The sequence below is a fragment of the Stenella coeruleoalba genome (genome assembly GCF_951394435.1).
Source record: "Stenella coeruleoalba genome assembly, chromosome: 1".
Classification (NCBI taxonomy): domain Eukaryota; kingdom Metazoa; phylum Chordata; class Mammalia; order Artiodactyla; family Delphinidae; genus Stenella; species Stenella coeruleoalba.
This window is the reverse complement of record NC_137169.1, coordinates 111,815,406-111,841,075: the sequence shown is the minus strand read 5'-3', so window position 1 is coordinate 111,841,075 and position 25,670 is coordinate 111,815,406. Positions and strand designations below refer to the sequence as shown.

At 39.2% G+C, this 25,670-nt stretch overlaps 1 protein-coding gene across 5 annotated transcripts in view; it reads left to right on the top strand.

Annotated features, from left to right (window-relative positions):
* Positions 1-25,670, top strand: part of ASH1L (ASH1 like histone lysine methyltransferase) — a 214,134-nt gene that overhangs the window by 182,956 nt on the left and 5,508 nt on the right. For 4 of the 5 annotated variants that reach the window (XM_079904612.1, XM_079904614.1, XM_079904611.1 and 1 more), the window contains 13 exons: positions 9,238-9,346; positions 9,776-9,940; positions 10,103-10,197; positions 12,405-12,562; positions 16,024-16,176; positions 18,166-18,220; positions 18,303-18,435; positions 19,489-19,737; positions 20,934-21,020; positions 22,591-22,681; positions 23,164-23,302; positions 23,422-23,594; positions 24,662-24,828. In XM_079904612.1, coding sequence (XP_079760738.1) covers positions 9,238-9,346; positions 9,776-9,940; positions 10,103-10,197; positions 12,405-12,562; positions 16,024-16,176; positions 18,166-18,220; positions 18,303-18,435; positions 19,489-19,737; positions 20,934-21,020; positions 22,591-22,681; positions 23,164-23,302; positions 23,422-23,594; positions 24,662-24,828 — 1,774 coding nt within the window. Of the gene's footprint in view, positions 1-9,237; positions 9,347-9,775; positions 9,941-10,102; positions 10,198-12,404; positions 12,563-16,023; positions 16,177-18,165; positions 18,221-18,302; positions 18,436-19,488; positions 19,738-20,933; positions 21,792-22,590; positions 22,682-23,163; positions 23,303-23,421; positions 23,595-24,661; positions 24,829-25,670 lie in introns of those variants that run through there. The other variant, XM_079904615.1, reaches the window with a different exon arrangement.

Sequence of the window (25,670 nt, the reverse complement as noted above, 5' to 3'; positions counted from 1 at the left end):
GAAAAGAAATCACAAAGGAAATTAGAAAATACTTAGATATGAATGAAAATGATAACACAACATACCAAAACTTATAGAATGCAGCAGGAACAGTGCTAAGTAGGAAGTTTATAGGTATAAATGCTTACATTAAAAATCAAGAAAGAGCTCAAATCAGCAACCTAACTTTACAACTTAATGACCTAGAAAAAGAACAAACTACACCTGAAGTTAACAAAAGGAAGGAAATAATATAGAGCAGAGATAAATGAAATAGAGAATAGAAAAACAAGAGAGAAAATCAATGAAACCAAAAGTTGGTTCTTCAAAAAGATAAGCATAGTCAACAAACCTTGGGACTTCCCTGGTGGTGCAGTGGTTAAGAATCCGCCTGCCAATGCAGGGGACATGGGTTTGAGCCCTGGTCTGGGAAGATTCCACATGCCATGGAGCAGCTAAGCCCATGCACCACAACTACTGAGCCTGTGCTCGAGAGCCCGCAAGCCACAACTACTGAAGCCCGTGCACTGCAACGAAGAGTAGCCGCCGTTCGCCGCAACTAGAGAAAGCCCATGCACAGCAACGAAGACCCAACGCAGCAAAAAATAAATTAATTAAAAAAGAAAAGAATCCACCTTCCAATCCAGAAGATGCAGGTTGGGGAACTAAGCTCCTATGTGCCACAACGAAGACCATGTGTGCTGCAACTAAGACCCAACTCAACAAAAAAAATAAATAAGAAAGAAAATAATTTTTTTTTAAACTAGATGGACAAAGAAAAAGGCACCCAAATTACTAAACTCAGAAATGAGATGAGGGACTTCCCTGGTGGTGCCATGGGTAAGACTCCATGCTCCCAGTGCAGAGGGCCTGGGTTCTATCCCTGGTCAGGGAACTGGATCCCGCATGCTGCAACTGAAAGATCCCACGTGCTGCAACTAAGACACAGAGCAGCCAAATAAATAAATAAATGTTTAAAAGACAAATGAAATGAAAGTGGGGACATTACTACCAATTCTGCAGAAATGAAAAAGATTATGAGAGTACTGTGAACAGATGTACACCAAAAAATTGGATAATCTTGTTGGAATGGACAAATTTCTAGAAACACAAAACCTACTAAGACTAAATCATGAAGAAATAAAAAATCTGAATAGACCTGTAACTAGTAAGGATATTGAATCAGTAATCAGAAATCTCCCAACAAAGAAAAGCCCTTGACTTGATGGTTTTACTGGTGAATTCTACCAAATTAATACCAACCCATCTCAAACTTTTCCAAAAAATTGAAGAGAAGGAAACACCTCCTTACTCACTGTATGAAGCCAGCATAACCCTGATACCAAAGCTTGGTGAAGACCCTACAAGAAAACTAGATACCAATACCTCTTATGAACATTCATGCAAAAGTCCTCTACAAAATACTAGCAAACAGAATTCAACAGCATATTAAAAGGATTATGCACAATGACCAGGTGGGATTTAATCCTGAAAGGCAAAGATGGTTCAGCATATGAAAATTGATCAGTGTGATACACTACATCAATAAAATGAAGGGGAAAAGAAATCACATGATCATCTCAGTTGATGCAGAAAAAGCATTTGACAAAGTTTAACACCCTTTTATGATAAATGTACTCAACAAGGGCTTCCCTGGTGGCACAGTGGTTAAGAATCCACCTGCCAAGTTCAGGGGACACAGGATCGAGCCCTGGTCCAGGAAGATTGCACATGCCACAGAGCAACTAAGTGCGTGTGCCACAACTACTGAGCCTGCGCTCTAGAGCCCACGCGCCACAACTACCGAAGCCCACGTGCCTAGAGCTCGTGCTTCACACCAAGAGAAGCCACCGCAATGAGAAGCCCACACGCCTCAACGAAGAGTAACCCCCATTCACTGCAACTAGAGAAAGCCCACGCACAGCAACAAAGACCCAACACAGCCAAAAATAAATATAAATGAAATAAATAATTTTTTTTAAAGTACTCAAAGTAGGAATAGAAGGACTACGTGAACATAATAAAAGCCATATATGAAAACCCACAGCAAACATGATACTCAATGGTGAAAGACTGAAAGCTTTTCCTCTATGATCAGGGACAAGACAAGGATGCCCACTTTCTTCACTTCTATTCAAAGTAATATTGGAAATTCTAGCCAGAAAAATTAGACAAGAAAGAGAATATAAAAGGCATCCAAATTGGAAAAGAAGAATAAAATTTTCTCTATTTGTATATTGTACGGTCTCTTGCAGTTGCGTTTCTATATACAGTGGGAAATCTGAAAAGGAAATTACAAAACCATTTCCATTTGCAGTATCATGAAAAAGAATGAAGTACTTAGAAATTAACTTAATCAACGAGGTGAAAGAATTGTACAATGAAAGCTATAAAACATTGCTAAAAGAAATTAAAGATATAAATGAATGGTAACACATCCCATGTTCATTAGAAGATTTAATATTGCTAAAATGTCAGTATTGCCCAAAGTGACCTACAGATTCAATGCAATCCCTATCAAAATCCCAAAGACTTCTCTTTTTTTTCAGAAATAGAAAACCCATCTTATAATTCATATAGAATCTCAAGGGACCCCCCCCAAATAACCAAAACAATCCTAAAAAAGAACAAAACTGGAGGACTCACACTTTTTTATTTCAAAACTTACTACAGAGTTATAGTAATCAAAGCAGTATGGTATAGGCATAAAGACAGGCACATAGACCCATGAAATAGAGTAGAGAACCTTGAAATAAACCTTCACATATTTGGTCAAATGATTTTTTTTACAACTGTGCCAACACCATTCAGTGGAAAAGGGATATAGTCTTTTCAGCAAATGGTGCTAGGAAAACTGAATATCCACATGCAAAAGTATGAAGTTGGTCCCTTACCAAACACCGTATACAAAAATTAATTCAAACCAGTCAAGGACCTAAATGTAAGACCTAAACCAATAAAAGTTGAAGAAGAAAACATAGAACAAAAGTTTCACAGCAGTGGACTTGGCAATAATTTCTTGGATATGACACCAAAGGCACAGGTAACCAAAGAAAAAATAGACAAAGTGTACTTCATAAAAAATTTTAAAAGACACTACTCCGGGCTTCCCTGGCGGCGCAGTGGTTAAGAATCCGCCTGCCAGTGCAGGAGACAGAGGTTCGAACCCTGGTCCGGGAAGATCCCACATGCCACAGAGCAGCTAAGCCCGTGCGCCACAACTACTGAGCCTGAGCTCTGGAGCCCACAAGCCACAACTACTGAGCCCGTGTGCCACAACTACTGAAGCCCATGTGCCTAGAGCCCATGCTCTGCAACAAGAGAAGCCACCGCAATGAGAAGCCCACGCACCACAATGAAGAGTAGCTCCCGCTCACCCCAACTAGAGAAAAGCCCACACGCAACAACGAAGACCCAACACAGCCATAAATAAATAAATAAATAAATTTATTTTTTAAAAAAAGAAGACACTATTCCCAGAGTAAAAAGGCAACCCACAGAATGGGAGAAAATATTTGCAAGTCATTTATCTTATAAGGTATTAATATCCAGAATATATAGAGAACCCTGAAACTCAACAACAAAAAAACAGCCCAATTCAGTATGGCCAAAGGGCTTGAATATACATTTCTCCAAAGATTGTACAAATGGCCAATAAGCAAATAAAAAGATGCTCAACATCACTAATCATTAAGGAAATGCAAATCAAAACTATGAGATACCACTTCACACCCTCAGAATGGCTACTGTGAAAATAACAGAAAACAATAAGTGCTGACGAAGATGTGGAGAAAGAGGAACCCTTGTGCTCTCTTGAGAATCTAAAAATGGTATAGCCACAGTGGAAAAGGGTAAGGAGGTTCCTCAAAAAGTTAAAAATAAAATTACCCTATGATCCAGCAATTCAGCTTCTGAGTATATACCCAAAAGAATTGAACGTAGGTTCTCAAAGAGATATTTGCATCCCCATATTTTAATTTTTATTTATTTTTGGCTGCGTCAGTCTTAGTTGCAGCACATGGGATCTTTTGTTGTGGCACGCGGGCTCTTCATTGTGGCGCACAAGCTTCTCTCTAGTTGCAGCACACGGGCTCCAGAGTGTGTGGCTCTGTAGTTGCAGCACGCAGGCTCTTCACTGTGGCGCATGGGCTTAGTTGCCCTGTGACATGTGGGGATCTTAGTTCCCTGACCAGGGATCATACCTGCGTCCCCTGCATTGGAAGGCAGATTCTCAACCACTGGACCACCAGGGAACTCCTTTTTTAAAAAAAATATTTATTTATTTATTTGTTTGTTTGTTTGTTTATTTAGGCTGCTGACCAGGGATCAAACCTGCATCCCCTGCATTGGAAGGCAGATTCTCAACCACTGGACCACCAGGGAACTCCTTTTTTAAAAAGAAATATTTATTTATTTATTTATTCATTCATTTATTTAGGCTACACCGGGTCTTAGTTGCAGCATGTGGGATCTTCGTTGTGGCATATTTAGTTGCAGCATGCGGGATCTTAGTTGCAGCATGCATGTGGGATCTAGTTCCCTGACCAGTGATTGAACCTGCGCCCCCTGCATTGGGAGTGCAGAGTCTTACCCACTGGACTACCAGGGTAGTCTCTGCACCCCCATATTTTATTAACATTATTCATGGTAGCTAAAATATGGAGGCAACCCAGGTGTCCGTAATAGATGAAGGAATAAGGAAAATGTGGTTTTTACATACAATGGAATTATTATTCACCCTTTAAAAGGAAGTTTTGCAGTGTGCTACAACATGGATGAACCTTGAGGACATTATGCTAAGTGAAATAATCCAGGCACAAAATGAAACATACTACTGTATGATTCCACTTATATGAGATACTTACGAGTAGTCAAAATCATAGAGACAGTAGAATGGTGGTTGTACGGGGCTGAAGGGAAGAGGGGTTGGGAGTTATTGTTTAATAGGTATAGAGTTTCAGTTTTACAAGATGAAAAGAGTTATGGGATTGTATGGTGGTGATAACTACACAACAATGTAGATGTTCTCTCTTTTTTTTTTTGGCCATACCACACGTGGCATGTGGGATCTTAGTTTCCCGACCTGGCATTGAACGCACACCCCCTGCAATGGAAGCGCGGAATCTTGACCACTGGCCCACCGGGGAAGTCCAATGTGGATGTTCTTAATACCATTAAACTGTACAGTTTTAAATGGTTAAGATTATAAACTTTGTTACATGTGTTTTAACATAGTTAAAGAAAATAGAATAATATGAACAACTTTCTATAACGGTGTCCACTATCACCACCTCTGTTTCACTTCATGAAACATTAGTCACCTAGGAATATATTTAATGAAAGTTTGTAGACCTCTATACTGAAAACCACCAAACATTATTGGGGAAAAGGACAATTAATGGAGAAATATGCCATATTGATGGGTTAGAAATCTCAATATTTTTGAGATGTCAGATCTTACCAACTTGATCTAAAAATTCAAATCCAATCAAAATCCAATTTTTATGGAAATTGACTGGCTGATTCTGAAACATATATGTAATTGCAAAAGACCTAAAAAAGGTAAGATAATCCTGAAGAACAAAATTTAAGGACTTAAACTACCAATTTCAAGACTTACTGTAAAGATACGCTAATTAAAACAGTACGTATTTGCTTGGGCTAGATTAATAGACAAATGGAATAGAATAGAGAGTCTGGGCAAAGACCCATAAATGTACTGTCACCTGATTTTATGACTAAGGTTTCACTGTGGATCAATGAGGAAAGGATGGGGACTTCCCTGGTGGTTCAGTGTTAAGAACCCGCCTTCCAATGCAGGGGACATGGGTTCAATCCCTGGTCGGGGAACTAAGATCCCGCATGCTGCAAGGGCACCTAAGCCCACGTACCACAGCTGCCGAGCCCGTGCACTTGGGAGCCTATGCACCACAACTAGAGAGCCCACATGCTGCAATTACTGAGCCAGTGTGCCACAACTACTGAGCCCGCACACTCTGGAGCCCATGTGCCACAAGTAGAGAGAAGCCCGCGTGCTGCAATGAAAGTTCCCACATGCCACAACGAAGATCCCACCTGCTGCAACTAAGACCCAACATAGCCAAATAAATAAATAATTTTTTTTTTAATGAGGAAAGGATGGTTTTTTAATAAGTGGTGCTGAGTCAGTAGGCTCCTACATCAGTCCACACACACAAATTAATCTAAGATGAATCTTAGACCTGAATATCACCATTGAAACAATCACCTTTCTAGATGGAAAAATGGAAGAATATTTTTTTATTGATTTTTTATTGAAGGATAGTTGAATTACCTGTACACTGCTGTACAGCAAAGTGACTCAGTTATACATATATATACATTCTTTTTCATATTCTTTTGTTATGGTTTATGACAGGGTATTGAATATAGTTCCCTGTGCTGTACAGTAGGACCTCATTGTTTATCCATTCTATATATACCAGTTTGCATCTCCTAATCCCAAACTCCCAATCCAGCCCTCTTCCACTCCTTTACCCCTTGGCAACCATCAGTCTATTCTCTGTGTCTCTGACTCTGTTTCTTAGATAGGTTCATTTGTGTCATATTTTAAATTCCATGTATAAGTGATATCATATGGTATTTGTCTTTCTGACTTACTTCACTTAGTATGATAATCTCTAGTTGTATCCACGTTGCTGCAAATAGCATTATTTCATTCTTTTTTATGGCTGAGTAGTGTTCCATTGCATATATATACTACATCTTCTTTATCCATTCATCTTGTGGACATTTAGGTTGTTTCCATGTCTTGGCCATTGTTAATAGTGCTGCTATGAACATAGGGGTATATATATGTTTTCCTTTTTTTTTTTTTTTGGCTGTGTTGGGTCTTTGTTGCTGCGCGCAGGCTTTCTCTAGTTGCGGTGAGTGGGGGCTACTCTTCGTTGAGGTGTGCAGGCTTCTCATTGCAGTGGCTTCTCTTGTGGCGGAGCACAGGCTCTAGGTGCGTGGGCTTCAGTAGTTGTGGCTCACGGGCTCTAGAGCAGAGGCTCAGTAGTTGTGGCGCACAGGCTTAGTTGCTCCGCAGCATGTGAGGTCTTCCTGGACCAGGGCTTGAACCCGTGTCCCCGAATTGGCAGGCAGATTCTCAACCACTGCGCCACCAGGGAAGTCCTTAATCCCCTGATTTTTAATGCAACTTAATTGCTATGTGACTGTGAACAAACTCTGTAATACACAAATACCTCATGTATAAATAGGGATTATAATACCTATCTCATAAGGTTGTTCTGAGAATTAAGGAGATAACCTGTTATGATTGTGGCACAGTGGTTAAGACTTTGAAGCCAGCCTGCCTTAATTTGAAACTTGATTCCCCCAGTTGTTAGCTGTGTGACTTTGGGCAAATTTCTTACATTCACTGTTGTTCATCAGCTTCTTCATTTAGAAAATGGGGGTTATAATACTACCTTTTTAAATATAGTTGTTAGGAGGACTAAGTAAGTTATAACTAATATAACAAGCACTCTGAAAGACAAATATAAGACATGACACTGTAAAACTCCTCAAAGAGAATGTGGGCAAAACATCCTCTGCATAAATTGCAGCAATGTTTTCTTAGGTCAGTCTCTCAAGGCAATAGAAATAAAAGCAAAAATAAACAAATGGGACCTAATCAGACTTACAAGCTTTTGCACAGCAAAGGAAGCAATAAACAAAATGAAAAGACGAACTACAGGTTGGGAGAAAATATTTGCAAATGATGCAACCAACAAGGGCTTCGTTTCCAAAATATATACACAGCTCATACAACTCAGTAACAAAAAAACAAACAACCCAATCAAAAAATGGGCAGAAGACCTAAATAGACATATCTCCAAAGAAGACATACAGATGGCCAATAGGCATATGAAAAGATGCTCAATATTGCTAATTATTCGAGAAATGCAAATCAAAACTACAACAAGGTATCACCTCACACCAGTCAGAATGGCCATCATTAAAAAGTCTACCAATAACAAATGCCGGACAGGGTGTGGCGAAAGGGGAACCCTCTTACACTGTTGGTAGGAATGTAAATTGATGCAGCCACTGTGGAAAACGGTATGGAGGTTCCTTAAAAAACTAGGTGTGATCTGGCAATCCCACTCCTGGGCGTATATCTGGAAAAAAACACTAATTCAAAGATGCATGCACCATAATGTTCATAACAGCATTATTTATAGTAGCCAAGACATGGAAGCCACCTAAGTGTCCATCAAGAGATGAATGGATAAAGAATATGTGGTGTATATATATACACTACTCAGACATAAAAAAGAATGAAATAATGCCATTTGCAGCAACATGGATGGTCCTAGAGATTATCATACTAAGTGAAGTAAGTCAGAAAGAGAAAGACAAATACCATATGATATCACTTATATGTGGAATCTAAAATGTACAAATGAACTTATTTACAAAACAGAAACAGACTCACAGAGATAGAAAAACTTATGGTTTCCAAAGAGAAAAGGGGGTGGGGGAGGGATAAATTAGGATTTGGGGATTAGCAGATAAAAACTGCTATATATAAAATAGATAAACAACAAGGTCCTACTGTGTAGCACAGGAGACTATATTCAATATCCTGTAATAAACTATAATGGAAAAGAATATTAAAAAATAGCACTCAATAAATGTTAGCTGTAATTATGTTATTATATATAATAACATATATATATTATGTTATATATATAATATATAATATAATATATATTAATATATTATATATAAAATATATATTATATATATAATATATATAATATATATATAATATGTTATTATATATAAAGCATCTAGAACAAACAGTACATGAACGCTCATTAATAACATAGGTAAAATAGAACAAAAGAGACCCTCATGTATAGGTTAGAAAGATGGAGATTAGTAGGAACTAGAAGATTTTTATAGGTAGCCCATAGAAAATAATTTTAATTTGTTTAGTAAGTAGACTAAAGCCATGTGTTAGAAGGACTTTGAATACCAAGCAGGAAAAGTTAAGACCTTTGACAACATAAAACATGTTTTCCAGAAAACTGATTTAGGACTGTTAGTCTGTCAGTATTGTATAGGCTAGATAGAAGAAAAGAGAGATTAAAGATGGAGTGATTGGCCAGGAGACTTGAGTAATTGGACACAGAAACAAAGACAAATTTGAAATCAGTATACCAACCTTTCTGGGGTTTGGGCATGGTATCATGAATCTCTGCCTTTAACTCATTCCTTTCTCTACAGGTCTGTTAATGGAGTATACCGGATTGGACTATATGCTCTTAAAGATATGCCAGCTGGTACTGAACTCACTTATGATTACAACTTTCATTCTTTCAATGTTGAAAAACAGGTAAGAATGATAAATTCAAAGGAGTTATGACCTTTGTCACAGTACTCTGTATAACATGGGCCTTCAGTGAATGTTACTGATTTGTAGCCACTGAGAAATACATTGGAGAAGACAGTTTTTCACTCTTTACTCCACTTATCTAGGCTACATAGGTCACAGTTATTCTTTCAGAACTGTGTGGAAGAGACTGCTCAATCATCTTTTGTCTCCAGTCAGTTCTTAATTTTTTCTGGTGAAGTTTTCCCAAAATTTAATCTTTCCTTTCTACTACAGTAGAAACCCATTTATTTTATTCTCAACCAGTTATGTTCCTCTATATGAAAATTTCTTGACTCAAACTTATTGTTGGGTGTCCAGATGCTCAGGCATTCTATTTGAACTTTTAAATGAGACTGCAGGCTAAAAGCATTATTCTCTTTCCCTTCAAAGCAACTGTGTAAGTGCGGCTTTGAAAAATGTCGAGGAATCATTGGAGGCAAGAGTCAACGCATGAATGGACTCACCAGCAACAAAAGTAGCCAGCCAGTGACCACACATAAAAAGTCTGGACGGTCAAAAGAGAAGAGGAAGTCTAAGCACAAGCTGAAGAAAAGGGTGAATAATAATCTCATGGTTTTCCCCAAGTAGCTGCTTAGAGGCAATTATTGAAATAAGGGACATACCAAAGGGTGCCATCTTTAGAGTTGTTTTAATATTCTTTGAGGTGATTTATGATTTATCTTGTTTTTCCTGCAATCTGGTCCATCTGTTTTTTAGAGAGGCCACCTCTCTGAGGAACCCAGTGAAAACATCAACACTCCAACAAGATTGACCCCCCAATTACAAATGAAGCCAATGTCCAATCGGGAGAGGTAAAAAGGAGATTTGCTTACCTAAACTCTTTAAGTTATGTGACTTGCTTGACAATTTAAAAATTATTAAACATCTGTATAGTTGAGACATTTTGCGCAGGAAGGCTTTAAACAAGGATTCAGGGGTGAACTTGGGTGGGGGGAAAAAGTATTTTTTCCCTAATTTCTAACTGAAATTTAGCATTTCCTTCAAATGTGACTAAGCAAAAGAAAAAGATGTGTATATGTGTGTGTGTGTATAGTAGTTGCAGTTTCCATGAGTTTGTCACCAATATTTACATTTTCATATCATGTTATAGGTATTACAGATATCTCAAAATATCATTTACATTCACTTCCATCTTAAAATTACTATGGTGGTTAAACCCAGCACTAGATCTTTTCATGTGTTAAAAATTAAGATTCATCTCTATATCACAATTTCAGGGTTTTTGTTTAATATTCTGAAAACTGCATTTCAGTTTATTCAGTTTCCTTTTAATCCTGTATACTAAAAGTTACTTAACATTCGTGTATTTATTTATATATTTATTTATTTATTTTTGGTTGTGTTGGGTCTTTGTTGCTGCATGCAGGCTTTCTCTGGTTGCAGCGAGTGGGGGCTACTCTTTGTTGCAGTGCATGGGCTCTAGGCGCATGGGCTTCAGTAGTTGTGGCACACAGGCTCAGTAGTTGTGGCTCCCGGGCTCTAGAGCACAGGCTCAGTAGTTGTGGCACACAGGCTTAGTTGCTCCACAGCATGTGGGATCTTCCCAGACCAGGGCTCAACCCCGTGTCCCCTGCATTGGCAGGCGGATTCTTAACCACTGCACCACCAGGGAAGTCCCTGAAGTTACTTAAAATTTTAAACACTTTTAATTAACATTGTTCAGAGGAGGGTTACATGGGCTTCACCAAAATGCCAAAGGAATGAATGCCACAGAAAAGGTTAAGAATCCCTTTTTTGTTGATAAATTAACAGAGCAATAAAAAGGATCTTTAATGGTCATGTTTGCTTTTCCCTACATTGAGATAATATTTGTCCATGTCAGAAGAGAAGTAAATATGTATGTCCTATTTTTCAAATTGTGTTGGGACATTTCCTACATCTTCCCTAACTATACACTCCAATATCTTAGAAAGTTCATCCTTATTTACAACTTTCCTAAATTTTAGCCCCTTCCATTCTATTTCACTTTGAATCATAGAAATTTTAAACTTCAGTAAAACAGAGAAGTCCAGTGGTTCTCTACTTCGGCTCCATAGTGGCTTAGGGAGCTTTTTAAAACTCCTGATGGGGCTTCCCTGGTGGCTCAGTGGTTGAGAATCTGCCTGCCGATGCAGGGGACATGGGTTCGTGCCCCGGTCCGGGAAGATCCCACATGCCGCGGAGCGGCTGGGCCCGTGAGCCATGGCCGCTGAGCCTGCGCATCTGGAGCCTGTGCTCCACAACGGGAGAGGCCACAACAGTGAGAGGCCCGCGTACCGCAATAAAACAAACAAACAAAAAACTCCTGATGCCCAGACCACACTCCAAAACACTCGCATCAGAATTTTCAGAGGTGGAACCCAGGTATCAGTAGTTTATAAAGCTCCCCAAGTGATCTCAATGTGCAGCCAAAGACAGGAACTATAAAATTAGTCTAATCTCCATTTACTGAGGCACATAGTTTGAGACTTATTCAAGGTCACATCTGTTTATATGTGTGCTAGGGTGAAAATCAAATTATGGAATCATCAAAATTGTGTAGGGTTAATCAAGTTGCATATAACTCATTTAACTTTAGAGATCTATGTGGTGGCACTGTACCTAACATGGTTTGCCCAGTGCATATCCATCTTAAATATCTATGCCTTTATCTGCCACTCCAGTTCTCCTTGTTATAGCTGATCCTAAGCCTATACTTCATCTTGGCAACTTCCTTTAGAATTTGTAAAAATACTCCATAAAGCTCTGCCTTCAAGTCACCCCGCTTTAGTTGCCAAAATTATTGCAGCTTTTAGGTGGTATTTGTCAGATATTTATAAATATTACAGAGAAATGTTTTGTGTTATGTGAAATAAATCAAGATTCAAAACTGAATAATGTTTCTCCATATGTAATTCTCTTTATAATAGCTGATTTCACTGATAAGTGTTCATTTATGTCATCATAACAGTGGCTTACATAGAGTAAACATTAATAAATGTTTATTGAATTGATAAATAAAGGAGCTCCTTCCTTACAGAAACTTCGTATTAAAGCATCATGTGTTCTTGGTCCGAAACTGGGAGAAGATTCGGCAGAAACAGGAGGAAGTAAAGCACACCAGTGATAATATTCATTCAGCATCATTATATACCCGTTGGAATGGCATCTGCCGAGATGACGGGAACATTAAGTCTGGTAAGGACTGAGAAGCATTCTTGTTAATTCCATAAGGTTGCCTCAAAAGTGATTATTTTACTTATTTTCAAATGGTCTATTCAAAGATTCTGTTTAGTCTGGACCAAAAAAGTTAAGATCCAAACATACAAGTATCAGTCAGCAATAACCTATCCATCCCAGCTCTTCAACTTCCTTGACTCTAAGGAACAGGAAGAAGCCCCCTTCCACCAGCCTCCCAAACATCACCTACACCCTGAAAGTTACTAGACATGAGATAGGTAGTGGGTCCTCTGTGTTCCACCAGGGAATTCCCGGCTTCTACTTTTTGAGGGAAAGTAGGAATGGATAAAAGAAGAACATGAGGGGAATTCCCTGGCAGTCCAGTGGTTAGGACTCGGCACTTTCACTGCCAGGGCCCCAGTTCGATCCCCAATCAGGGAACTAAGATCCTGCAAGCCGAGGGGTGCAGCAAAAAAAAAGTAGAAGCACTCTGCATGGTGTATGAGGCAACATGCTGAGTGAGGACTAGATCCATTTAGAAATTTGCCCAGAATCTTATATCTTCTCAGTGATTTGATTGGCATAAATTCTCTGATCTTATATTCCAATTGGTTCAAATATTCTGATAATAGCAATAATTATTTCCTGAGTAATTTTTATAGGTCAGGCACTGAGCTAAAACACATTAAAGCATTATTGCATTTGATCTACACAGATTACCTCTTGAGGGAAGTACAGGTATACCTCATTTTATTGCGTTCACTTTATTGCACTTTGCAGATACTATGTTTTCTACAAATTGAAAGTTTTGTGGCATCCCTGCTTGGAGCAATCTGCCACGCCATTTTTCCAAGGGCATCCTCTCACTTCTTGTCTCTGTGTCACATTTTGGTAATTCTCACAATATTTCAAACTTTTTCTTTATTATTATATTTGTTATGGTGATTTGTGATCAGTGATCGTTGATGTTACTCTTGTAATTGTTTTGGGGAGCCTCAAACCATGCCCATATAAGGCAGTGAACTTAATAAATGTTGTGTGTGCTCTGACTGCTCTACCAGCCAGCCATTTCCTGCCCCACCCCCGTCTCCCACCCCCCCACCCAACGCCCCATCTCTCTCCCTTTCCTCAGGCCACCCTATCCCCTGAGACACAGCAATATTGAAATTAGGCCAACTAATAACCCTACAGTGGCCTCTAAGAGTTGAAGTGAAAGGAAGAGTCGCACATCTCTCACTTTAAATCAAAAGCTAGAAATGATTAAGCTTAGTGAGGAAGGCAACGCCTTAAGCCAAGACAGGCCGAAAGCTAGACCTCTTGCGCCAGTTAGCCAAGCTGAGAATGAAAAGGAAAAGTTCTTGAAGGAAATTAAGAGTGCTACTCCAGTGAACACACAAATGATAAGAAAGTAAAACAGCCCTATTGCTGACATGGAGAAAGTCTGAGTGGTCTGGATAGAAGGTCAAACCAGCCACAACATTCCCATAAGCCAAAGTCTAATCCAGAGCAAGGCCCTAACTCTCTTCAGTTCTATGAAGGCTGAGAGATGTGAAGAAGTTGCAGAAGAAAAATTTGAAGCTAGCAGAGGTTGCTTCATGAGGTTTAACATCGAAGTACAAGGCGAAGCAGCGAGTGCTGATGTACAAGCTACAGCAAGTTATCCAGAAGATCTAGCTAAGATCATTAATGAAGGTGGCTACACTAAACAACAGATTTTCAATGTAGATGCTATCTAGGACTTCATATGTAGAGAGAAGTCAGTGCCTGGCTCAAAGGTTCAAAGGACAGGCTGACTCTCTCTTGTTAGAGGCTAATGCAGCCAGTGACTTTAAGTTGAAGCCAGTGCTCATTTACCATTCCAAAAATCCTAGGGTCCTTTCGAATTATGCTAAATCTACTCTGCCTCTGCTCTTTCAAATGGAACAACAAAGCCTGGACGACAGCACATCTGTTGACAAAGCCCACTGTTGAGACCTACTGCTCAGGAAAAAAGATTCCTTTCAAAACATTACTGTTCATTGACAATGCACCTGGTCACCCAAGAGCTCTGATGGAGATGTACAACGAGATTAATGTTGTTTTCATGCCTGCTAGCATAACATCCACTCTGCAGCCCATGGATCAAGGAGTAATTTCCACATTCAAGTCTTATTATTTAAGAAATACATTTCATAAGGCTACAGCTGCCACAGATAATGATTCCTCTGATGGATCTGGGCAAAGGAAATTGAAAACCTTCTGGAAAAGATTCTAGATGCCATTAAGAACATTTGTGGTTCACGGGAGGAGGTCAAAATATCAACATTAACAGGAGTTTGGAAGTCGTTTCCAGCCCTCATGGGTGACTTTGAGGGGTTCAAGACTTCAGTGTAGGAAGTAACTGCAGATGTGGTGGAAATAGCAAGAGAACTAGAAATGGGAGCCTGAAGGTGAGACTGAACTCCTGCACTCTCGTGGTAAAATTTTCACGGATGAGGAGTTGCTTCGTATGGATGAGCAAAGAAAGTGGCTTCTTGAGATGGAATCTACTCCTGGTGAAGACACTGTGAAGATTTTGTTGAAATGGCAACAAAAGATTTACAATATTACATAAACTTAGTTGCTAAGGCAGTGACAGAGTTTGAGAGGATTGACCCAATTTTGAAAGAAGTTCTGTGGGTAAAATGCTGTCAAAGAGCACTGCATGAGAGAAAAAAAATAAGTACTGCATGCTGCAGAGAAATCATTCATGAAAGGAAGAGTCAAAGATGCAGCAAACTGCACTGCTGCCTTGTCTTGAGAAACTGCCTCAGCCCACCCCAGCCTTCAGCAACCACCACCCTGATCAGTCAGCAGCCATCAACGTCGAGGCAAGGCCCTCTATCAGCAAAAAGATTACAACTCGCTGAAGACTCAGATGACGGTTAGCACTTTTTGGCAATAAAGTGTTTTTTAATTAAGGTATGTACATTGTTTTTTTAGACATATGTTATTGCACACTTAATAGACTACAGTATAGTGTAAATATATCTTTCACATGTGCTGGGAAACCAAGAGCTCCGTGTGACACCCTTTCTTGCAATATTCGCAGTATTGTAGTGTTCTGGAACCAAACCTGCAATATCTCCAAGGTATGCCTGTACTACCACTCTTCCCATTTTACCGTTGAGAAGCTGAGACACAAAGTTTAAGTAACTTTCCCAAAATCAGACAGCTAGTAAGCAGTGAGACCAGAATTCAAAAACAGACAGACTCATTTTGAAACCCAGACTTGCAACTACTCTATAGCATTTGGCCATTAGTAAGTCCCTTTAAATTGCAGGATTTGTCTTCTCTGGTAAACTGCAGTGTTTTCTGATTTTTCTTTAAGGAGGAGAGAAACAACTCCATAACCACTAATCTACTTAGTCACTTCAAGGAAAATTGCGAAAATCACAGGAATCCATCACAGAAGAGAAAGAGCTCTTTTCCTGAAACTAATTTTCACTTTATCCTTCCAGACGTCTTCATGACCCAGTTCTCCGCCCTGCAGACTGCTCGATCTGTTCGAACAAGGCGGTTGGCAGCAGCAGAGGAAAACATTGAAGTAGCTCGGGCAGCCCGCCTAGCCCAGATCTTCAAAGAGATCTGTGATGGCATAATCTCTTATAAAGGTGACCATATTTACCCCAAATTCCTTCTTCTTAGCTTTTTAAAAAATTATATCACTTACCTCACCTGAGATATCCAAGACCAAGAACGCATGACAGTTTAGGGCTAGGAATTCAGGTGGTTTACTTAGTTCTTCCTTTGTCAGAGTATAGAATTATAGGACTGATTACAGTCTTCAGGGATTGTTGTCTCTAAATCCCTGGATCTTTAGGTTAATCTTTTGTATTTATTGGAATTTTATCATAGTTAAGTACTATATTTAGAAATCACATTTTTTAGGTGTAGGATAGAAAGAAGTAGGTCTTTGTCTTGGATATAATTTTCCTGAATGAGGCAATGAATTAGCAATTTAAGGAAAAAGTATTATGAATGTATGACATCAGTGGTTCTTAACCTTTTTTGATTGACAGATATCTTTGAGAATAAAGTTGTGGACTCTTACCCCAGAAAAATATTATGTACATAATTTTGCATATGTTTTGGAAGGTTCACAGGCCCTAACTTCTACATTAAGGAAAAGGATATGAAGTTGCAAAAAAATTACTTTCAAAGCATTTTCATGCAAACATATTTACCCCACTCCTTTCCTCTTCTAAGACACATCTCTTGGATTTGTATTGGGGGTGAGGGTGGAGAAGGAGAGAATTTTTAATTTTAGATAGGTAGTTTGGTAATGTACGTGAGTTTTTGTGACCAGGAAATTTGTAGATATTTAAAATGAGAGATTTTAACAAAGAATTGCAGCTTTTGCCATCAGCTTTTTTGTCTATTTTATTTTTTTTATAATTGAGGTATAGTTAATTTGCAATATTATATTTTACAGGTATACAGTATAGTGATTCGCAATTTTTAAGTTATAAATTTTTGTCATCGCAATTTTTAAGTTATAAATTTTTGTCATCACAATTTTTATAGTTATTACAGAATATTGACTATATCCTTGTGTTGTACAGTAGTATATCCTTGTTGCTTATTTTATACATAATAGTTTATACCTCTTAATCTGCCACCCCTATCTTGCCCCTCCCCAGTTCCCTCTCCCTACTGGTAACCACTAATTTGTTCTCCATATCTGTGAGTCTTTTTTGTTGTTGTTATAATCAGCCATCAGCTTTTGCTTCCTTCCTTTCCCTAAATTCTGAGGAATTTGGTTTTCTTTCTCTACTATTTATCATCGTTTTAGTGGTTTTTTGCCATTTTGTTAACCTAAGCATGGAAAGAAGAAAGGGGAAACCAGCCTGTCCTAATATGTAAAGTTTTGTGGCACCTACTCCCTTTACATTCCCTAAAGATCACACTCTGTATTCTCAACCAGCCCCATCGGATCTACTGTGAAACTGCAGTAGATGTATCTATATGTCACTGCATTCTGGGCATGAAACAATAGGCTTTTTTCTCTCTGTGTAGTGAGTTGTTATAAAGTAAGATAGCAAATGAGAAGCAGCCCCACACCATGAATTCTATTTTCATAATACAGAGCAACTGTTACAAGAAGATGGATTCCAGAAAATATTTAGAGTACTGAATTATTCATTATCTTGAATTTAATTGAATCCAAACCAACAGAGTAATATTAACTATGGGCAATTAATGAGAACTAGAAAACATTTTTTGGATGAGATGATCTTTGATGTAATAAATTTTGTTGAGTAGGAATTTGCCCTAAGCACCCTAGCTACTTCAGTAAGTTCCCATCTCTCATTCTTCTTAGAAAGTTTTCATTACCCAACTAACACTGTTTTATTTTATATTTCAAGTATATACACTGTATCTTTCATATTCCAGGTAATCCTGAAAGCATCTTCTGATCTCTGCCTTTGCCCACATTTCTGAAAAGTCCTTGCATTTTTCACTGGCCTCAAAAAGAAAACTTAGATTTTTTTTTCCTAACTTTAAATTTTAGTGATTCTACTTTTTGAGTTAGGAGTTAATACTTGCCTCCCTTGTTTCTTATAGTCAGACCTTCTACTAAACCTTGCATTCTCTTGCAGATTCTTCCCGACAGTCACTGGCAGCACCACTTTTGAACCTACCCCCAAAGAAAAAGTAAGTTTACATATGTGGGAATCATTTGAGTTTTAGAAAAGTCCTAAGTGTACCAGATTGACACCCTGGCTTTATGTTCCAGGAATGCTGATTATTATGAGAAGATCTCTGATCCCCTAGATCTTTCCACCATAGAGAAGCAGATCCTCATTGGTTATTATAAAACAGTGGAGGCTTTTGATGCTGACATGCTCAAGGTGTTTCGGAATGCTGAGGTACTTTTCACTGACTTCAAACACAGATTAAGAAGTTTGTTCTGAAGAGATCTATTCTAGAAGTTTAAGATTCTTACACTCTTCTCCTAGAAACCTACATATTTCTGATTAAGAAAGACAACAATTTTTATCAAGTACCCTTAGGATAACGGTTATAGTTTACTAAATATTGGAAATATAATAAATGAAGGCAGTGATATGACAAGAATTGAAGGTTAAATCATACTCCCAAAACAATTTCTGTAAAAACCTAATTTAGTGCTGAAATTTTATGTTTATGTAATACAGACATTTTACTACATTTAAGTCATATCTGTAGTCTCTTTACTAGAGACAATAAGTATATGTGAAATACACAGAAATATGGATAGGCAAATAAATATATCTTAAGGATGGAATTGAGGGGTATTACACTAATAGGTTGCAGAATAGGTGAAGCTCATTGGAGAGAAGGTGGTCTTGAACTGATTTAAAGGAGAGGATGGGTATGATGTATAGAAGAGAAGATATCATTCAGTGATTTTGAAATACCTTAGAGAGGTGTTTGAAGGACAAGAGACTACTAGATGAAGGAGGAATTGAGACTGAAGACAAGAAATGAGAGAAAAACAGACAAGTGCAAGAAAAATTATAGCAATTTTGAATTTTAACATGCTTTCTCCTGAAACCCAGCTTTCAAATGTATTTAAACTTGTAGCTTTGTCCGTAGTATCTATAAGACAAAGGTAAATGGAGAGATTCTCCACGTTAATGCTTGCAGTACTTAATCATGTTCCATGACCACTGTGTTTTTGATCCTAATGGATAATAAGGTCTATGATAGGAGTTGAATAACAGAGCAACAGAGCAAATGGAAAAAATACCATGCAGATTCTAATTTTAACTCATTTTAGTTCAGTTTAAGTTGTTTTCAACTGTCTGGGACCTATATTTGTTGGTATTAAAAATATGTTAACCAAATAGGATGGTAAAGAAAATCCTGCTACCTGTTCAGGTATATTTTTAAGCCACATTGAGAAGACAAACATGATTTCTTTCTTCTGCTTTCTTCAGAAGTATTATGGACGTAAATCGCCGGTTGGAAGAGATGTTTGCCGCCTGAGAAAGGCCTATTACAATGCCCGGCACGAGGCATCAGCCCAGATTGATGAGATTGTGGGAGAGACAGCAAGTGAGGCAGACAGCAGTGAGACCTCAGTCTCTGAGAAGGAGAACGGTCATGAGAAGGATGATGATGTTATCCGCTGTATCTGTGGCCTCTACAAGGACGAAGGCCTCATGATCCAGTGTGACAAGTGCATGGTGAGGGTCAGGAGGTGAAGCAGAAGCCTAGTCCTGATGAGCATCGTGACTATATTCAAAGCAGCAGCCCCTGCCTCTTTTGGCGTGGCTTGATGGGCTTTTTATAAACTTTAACTTTGCCTTGGTTTCTGTTATCCCTTACTGTTCACCGTATTGTCCTTCTCCTTTTTGATATCTCCCCCTTTCATTTTATCCTTCTTTTTTCTACCTCCTGTTCTTTCTGCCCATTTTCCACTGCACACTCCTAATGTAATCTGGATCAAGAAGAATGATAGGGGCTTCCCTGGTGGTGCAGTGGTTGAGAGGCCGCCTGCCGATGCAGGGGACACGGGTTCGTGCCCCAGACTGGGAAGATCCCACATGCCTCGGAGCGGCTGGGCCCGTGAGCCATGGCCGCTGAGCCTGCACGTCTGGAGCCTGTGCTCCGCAACGGGAGAGGCCACAACAGTGAGAGGCCCGCGTACCAGAAAAAAAGAAGAAGAATGATAATATTTAGGATAGTGCTTTACCTGAAAAACATTAGAGGTACTACACTCTATATAGCATTAATACGGATGGAATGCAATATATGGAGCTGCTGATGAAGGAGTCAAGGCCTGGATTTTAGCCCTAGTATCCCCATTTGATTCATCTGCACTCATTACCTTATGGAAAGTGGAGTTAAGAGTAACACATAGGATTGTTGGGAGGATATAATTAGATAAGGATAAGTCAAAACATAACTATAAATCCTTTCACAGTGGCCATATTGTTGATAACATATTACTTTGTAAGTAATAGCTTGGTACTGTATTCATTCATCCTCCTGTTCCCTATCCATCTCCTTATTTTGTTTGCCCAGATCTGTGTATTATGAACCAATCTGTATACTTATGTTCAGATTAGTCCTCATTCTTTTTTCCCCCTACTTTACCATTATCTCTAATTTCTCACTTACTTCCTTAACATCCTTAGTTCCTGTTTTACTTTACCCTGTCCTACCGCCTTTTTTTTTTTTTTTTTTTTTTTTTTTTGCCACAGCTTGCGGGATCTTAGTTCCCTGACCAGGGATTGAACCCAGGCCCCGGCAGTGAAAGCGCCGAATCCTAACCACTGGACCGCCAGGGAACTCCCGCACATTTTTTTATTCTTAGCCCCCAGGACTTCTCTCAGTAAATCTGACCCCCTACATACACACACGCTTTTTTTTTCTACAGGTGTGGCAGCACTGTGACTGCATGGGAGTGAACTCAGATGTGGAGCACTACCTTTGTGAGCAGTGTGACCCGAGGCCTGTGGACAGAGTAAGTTGCCCTCTGATAACACTCTAATCTAAAAGTAGGAGATGTGGCACATGGTATTTTATCTGCCCTGCTCCTAATGCACTGAATTTCCTTTGATAAGTTATTCAGCCTCTCTAGGCCTCAGTTTCTTCCACTTTACATTGAGGGTAATAATTCTGCCCTTCCCTTTCCCTTTTGATTGAGACCAATGGGAGAATACTTAGAAATCTACAGAAGGAATGGTACTATATAAAACCATGGTTTTTATAAACACTACTATCCATGACAGAAGTAACTTATAAAGTTTAGAACTTGTGTACTCTAAATATCACTTATGTTAAGCAGTGTTTAAGTGAAAAGAGCACTGGACTCGAAGTCAACAAAGGTTAGTCTTAGGCCCATTTTTTAGGAGAGCTGGTAGGTCGGGTATCTTGCTCAAGTTATTAAATGGGTTTTTGTCTTGGCTCTGCCATATTTATATGTGTGATCTTCTATAAAAGGAGGTATTTAGGCAGTATTTCTTTTTTTTTTCCTAATTATTTTATTTATTTATTTTTGGCTGCGTTGGGTCTTCGTTGCTGCGCGCAGGCTTTCTCTAGTTGCGGCGAGCGGGAGCTTCTATTCCTTGCGTTGCACGGGCTTCTCATTGCTGTGGCTTCTCTTGTTGTGGAGCATGGGCTGTAGGCGCACGGGCTTCAGTAGTTGGGCTCGCAGGTTCTACAGTGCAGGCTCAGTAGTTATGACACACGGGCTTAGTTGCTTCGCAGCATGTGGGATCTTCCCGAACCAAGGCTCGAACCCGTGTCCCCTGCATTGGCAGGCAGATTCTTTTTTTTTAAGAAGATGTTGGGGGTAAGAGTTTATTAACTTATTTATTTATTTTTGCTGTGTTGGGTCTTCGTTTCTGTGCGAGGGCTTTGTCTAGTTGTGGCAAGTGGGGGCCACTCTTCATCGCGGTGCGCAGGCCTCTCACTATCGCGGCCTCTCTTGTTGCAGAGCACAGGCTCCAGATGCGCAGGCTCAGTAGTTGTGGCTCACGGGCCTAATTGCTCCGTGGCATGTGGGATCCTCCCAGACCAGGGCTCAAACCCATGTCCCATGTGCCCTGCATTAGCAGGCAGATTCTCAACCACTGCGCCGCCAGGGAAGCCCAAGCAGTATTTCTTAACAGTGGTGCTGTTGTCATTTTGAGTGGACAGTTCTTCAGTGTTGTGAGGGATACATTGCAGAATGTTTGCTTTCTTAACCCTTGGGCACTAAATGCTAGTAGCCTCCTCCAGTCACTGTGACTAAGTCCCCCTTCACACATTTTCAGATGCCCTTTAGATGGCACAAAGCAACCACACAATTAGTGCTTCATAGAGTACAGTTTGGGATACTTAGCCTGTCAGGTTTGTCCTCTACATTCACTTTTTCAAGTTTAACAACTCTAGTTGCTGTCATCTTTTTTTAATATCTGTGCTGTATTGAAATGACTAAACAGTAAGTCTTAATTGGTTGGGAATTCTCGGTTTTAGTTCTTTTTCTCTTGAATAGAGAGGCTGGATACAATAGTCCCAGCCCTTATCCATCGGCTTTCTGCTCTTACCAGGAGGTACCCATGATCCCTCGGCCCCACTATGCCCAGCCTGGCTGTGTCTACTTCATCTGTTTGCTCCGAGATGACTTGCTGCTTCGCCAAGGTGTGTACACAGAAGCTGACCTTCCTTGCCAAAGCTGACCATTCTGAACAGTAGGGGGTATCTGCTGTCTGCATAATAGTGATTGTCACCATATGACGTTTAGCAGCAATAGAGTATACCTTTTTTATATCTTCAAGTCCTTAGACTTACATACATTTACCTCCACCCAATAAAACTAAATTGGAGAGACCAGGGTGTTATAAAGCTAATTTTAAGACTGGGAAAGACATATAGGATTACAAGAGGTGGAGGACTTCCCTCATGTCATTCTCATAGTCTAGAATTGATTGTCATCACCATTAGACTGCTGGTGTAGTTATGTATTTATTGTTTAAGATTTTATTGTTTTAGATTTTAAAGTTCTTTCTGTGTAGACCTTGGGTCAGACTAAGGGATACCTAACAGAATTTATGCAGGAATCATTTTAACCTTCTCCTATGTTCTGTGCCTCTGTGTCTTAACCTTCTCCTGTGCCTTCCTAGGTGACTGTGTATATCTGATGAGGGATAGTCGGCGCACCCCTGATGGCCACCCAGTCCGTCAGTCCTATCGACTATTGTCTCACATTAACCGAGATAAACTTGACATATTCCGCATTGAGAAGCTTTGGAAGAATGAAAAGTATGTTTTGAGGTCCTATCTCTATGCTTTCAGCTGTACCCTACCAGCACAGAGCTGAATATTCACTAGGATCATGCTACTTAACTAAACCTCTCCCATTTCTTTTTTTCTTTTTTTAGAGAGGAACGGTTTGCCTTTGGTCACCATTATTTTCGTCCCCATGAAACCCACCACTCTCCATCCCGTCGGTTCTATCACAATGAACTATTTCGGGTGCCACTTTATGAGATCATTCCCTTGGAGGCTGTAGTGGGGACCTGCTGTGTATTGGATCTGTATACATATTGTAAAGGTAAGTGATGTGGACTACTTAAAAAAATGACCTCTTATCTGCTATTCATTGATCTACAATTGCCCACTCTGTTCGTGTAGTCTCTCTCTGATAAAAGGTTATCCAGGGTTAGCTATGACGCTTCAGAGAGCTATATAATATTCTTTCTTTCTTTTACCTAGTGCTTGTTACTTAATAAATGTTAATTCTCTTTTTGTTAATTCATTTTTTTTCATAGTATGTAATTAGCACTCTATTAGTACTTGTGGGAAGATAAGTTACTTCACGCCCCCATTCCAAAATCCTTACGGCCATCATCAACTCTACATTAAACAAACAAACAAACAAAACACAATAGTTTCATAAGGTTTGTGGTTAACAATGGAATCAGACAATCTAATTTCAAATTCCAGCTCTACCACTTTTTACCCGTGTGCCCTTGGGAAAGTTACTTATCCTACTGAAAATAGGGATTAGTATCTATTTTAGAGAGTTTTGTAAGGATTAAATGAAATAATCTACAAAAGCACTAAGCGCAGTTTACGGCTCACAGTAAAACTCAGTATATGTTAGATATCATTATAAGTAAGTTCAGTTGCCTAGCTCTTTCTCTTAGTATCACAGCAAAATAGTCCAGGAGAATATATATTCCATGCAAAAACTAACTGCTTGAAGCCCCATGATGACTCCTCAGTCCCGCACTTTATAAAGTGTTCATTACCAAATGTGCTTCCCTCATTTATACAGTTATTCTTTTCTGATAACTTCCCCAAAATGTGCTCTGTTTTTCCTTGTAAATGTTCTCTCAAAAATTCCTGCAGCACTCAGTCTACATTTCTGGTTTCTTTCCATCCTATAGAATGCCCTTCAACTCTTAGATTCCCTTTCCCCTTTTTTTGACACTAATGTCTCCTTTCTTCTGAAATCACCAAATGCTTAGTTGTTCCCCCTCTCAAAACAGCTACCATGTTTCCCTCTTAGGGGTCTCACTGCTCTCCCAATGGTATGTGAGGGGCAGCTCAGGGTGAGGGAAGGGGAAGTAGGAAGGGGAAGTAGGGAGGGTTCTTTAACAGTGTTTGGACTCATAGGGAGACCCAAAGGAGTGAAGGAGCAAGATGTGTACATCTGTGATTATCGGCTTGACAAGTCAGCACACCTGTTTTACAAGATCCACCGGAACCGCTATCCCGTCTGCACCAAACCCTATGCCTTTGATCACTTCCCCAAGAAGCTCACTCCTAAAAGAGATTTTTCAGTAAGTCCCCTTCCTCTCTTCACTGTACGTGTCAGGACAATCTAGTTCATGCATGGAATTCACAGAGTGAGCATTTTCAAGTGGCTCTCTGCTTCTTCATCCTGTTTCCATCCCAAACTGGAAAACTCCCTCTCTATTTGGTATGTTTGAGCAGCAAAAATGCATTTATTCTGCATTTCCTGGCATGGGCTGTGCCTCAGGGAATTGTTGTTATACTTCAGTTAGGTTTCCCTCTTTTTTCTCTCTCACCTGTTTACAGTCTTTGCCCTTGAGCCCCATAGCATAGTTTTTCGTTATGTTTTTCACACCCATAATATTGAGAAACAAAAAGAATATCAGTAACATTGAGAAACCTTTGGTGAAAATAATTCAGTGCTTTTTCTTTTTTATATCTGGATTTAAAATATAAGACATTATCATTATATAAAATTTGAAAAGTACAGAAGCATTAAGAAGAAAAAATTGTTTATTATCTTACTACACAGAAAATAACTACTGTTAACATTTTCATTTTCAGCCCTTTTCCTATGTGTTATTTTTTCTTTCAAATTGTGAACATATTCCTTCAGTTATATTGTGCCATTTGTCATCATTTCATAAAGGTTTTGGTTATCCATGTATTTGCTATAATGAAACCCTGGACTAAATTCCTCATCCATGAGTCTTTTTTCAGTGGACCTGTCGGAATTCAGAGCTGTCATCCTGGAATGCTTAGAAATAGACTAACCAGAAAGCAAACCTTTATATTCCTATTTTTCCTAGTATTATTTTTGGATTTCCCTAAATCATATTTATTTTATATTCTTTCTGCCCACCAACAAGCGCTGCCTCTCATCTAAAAT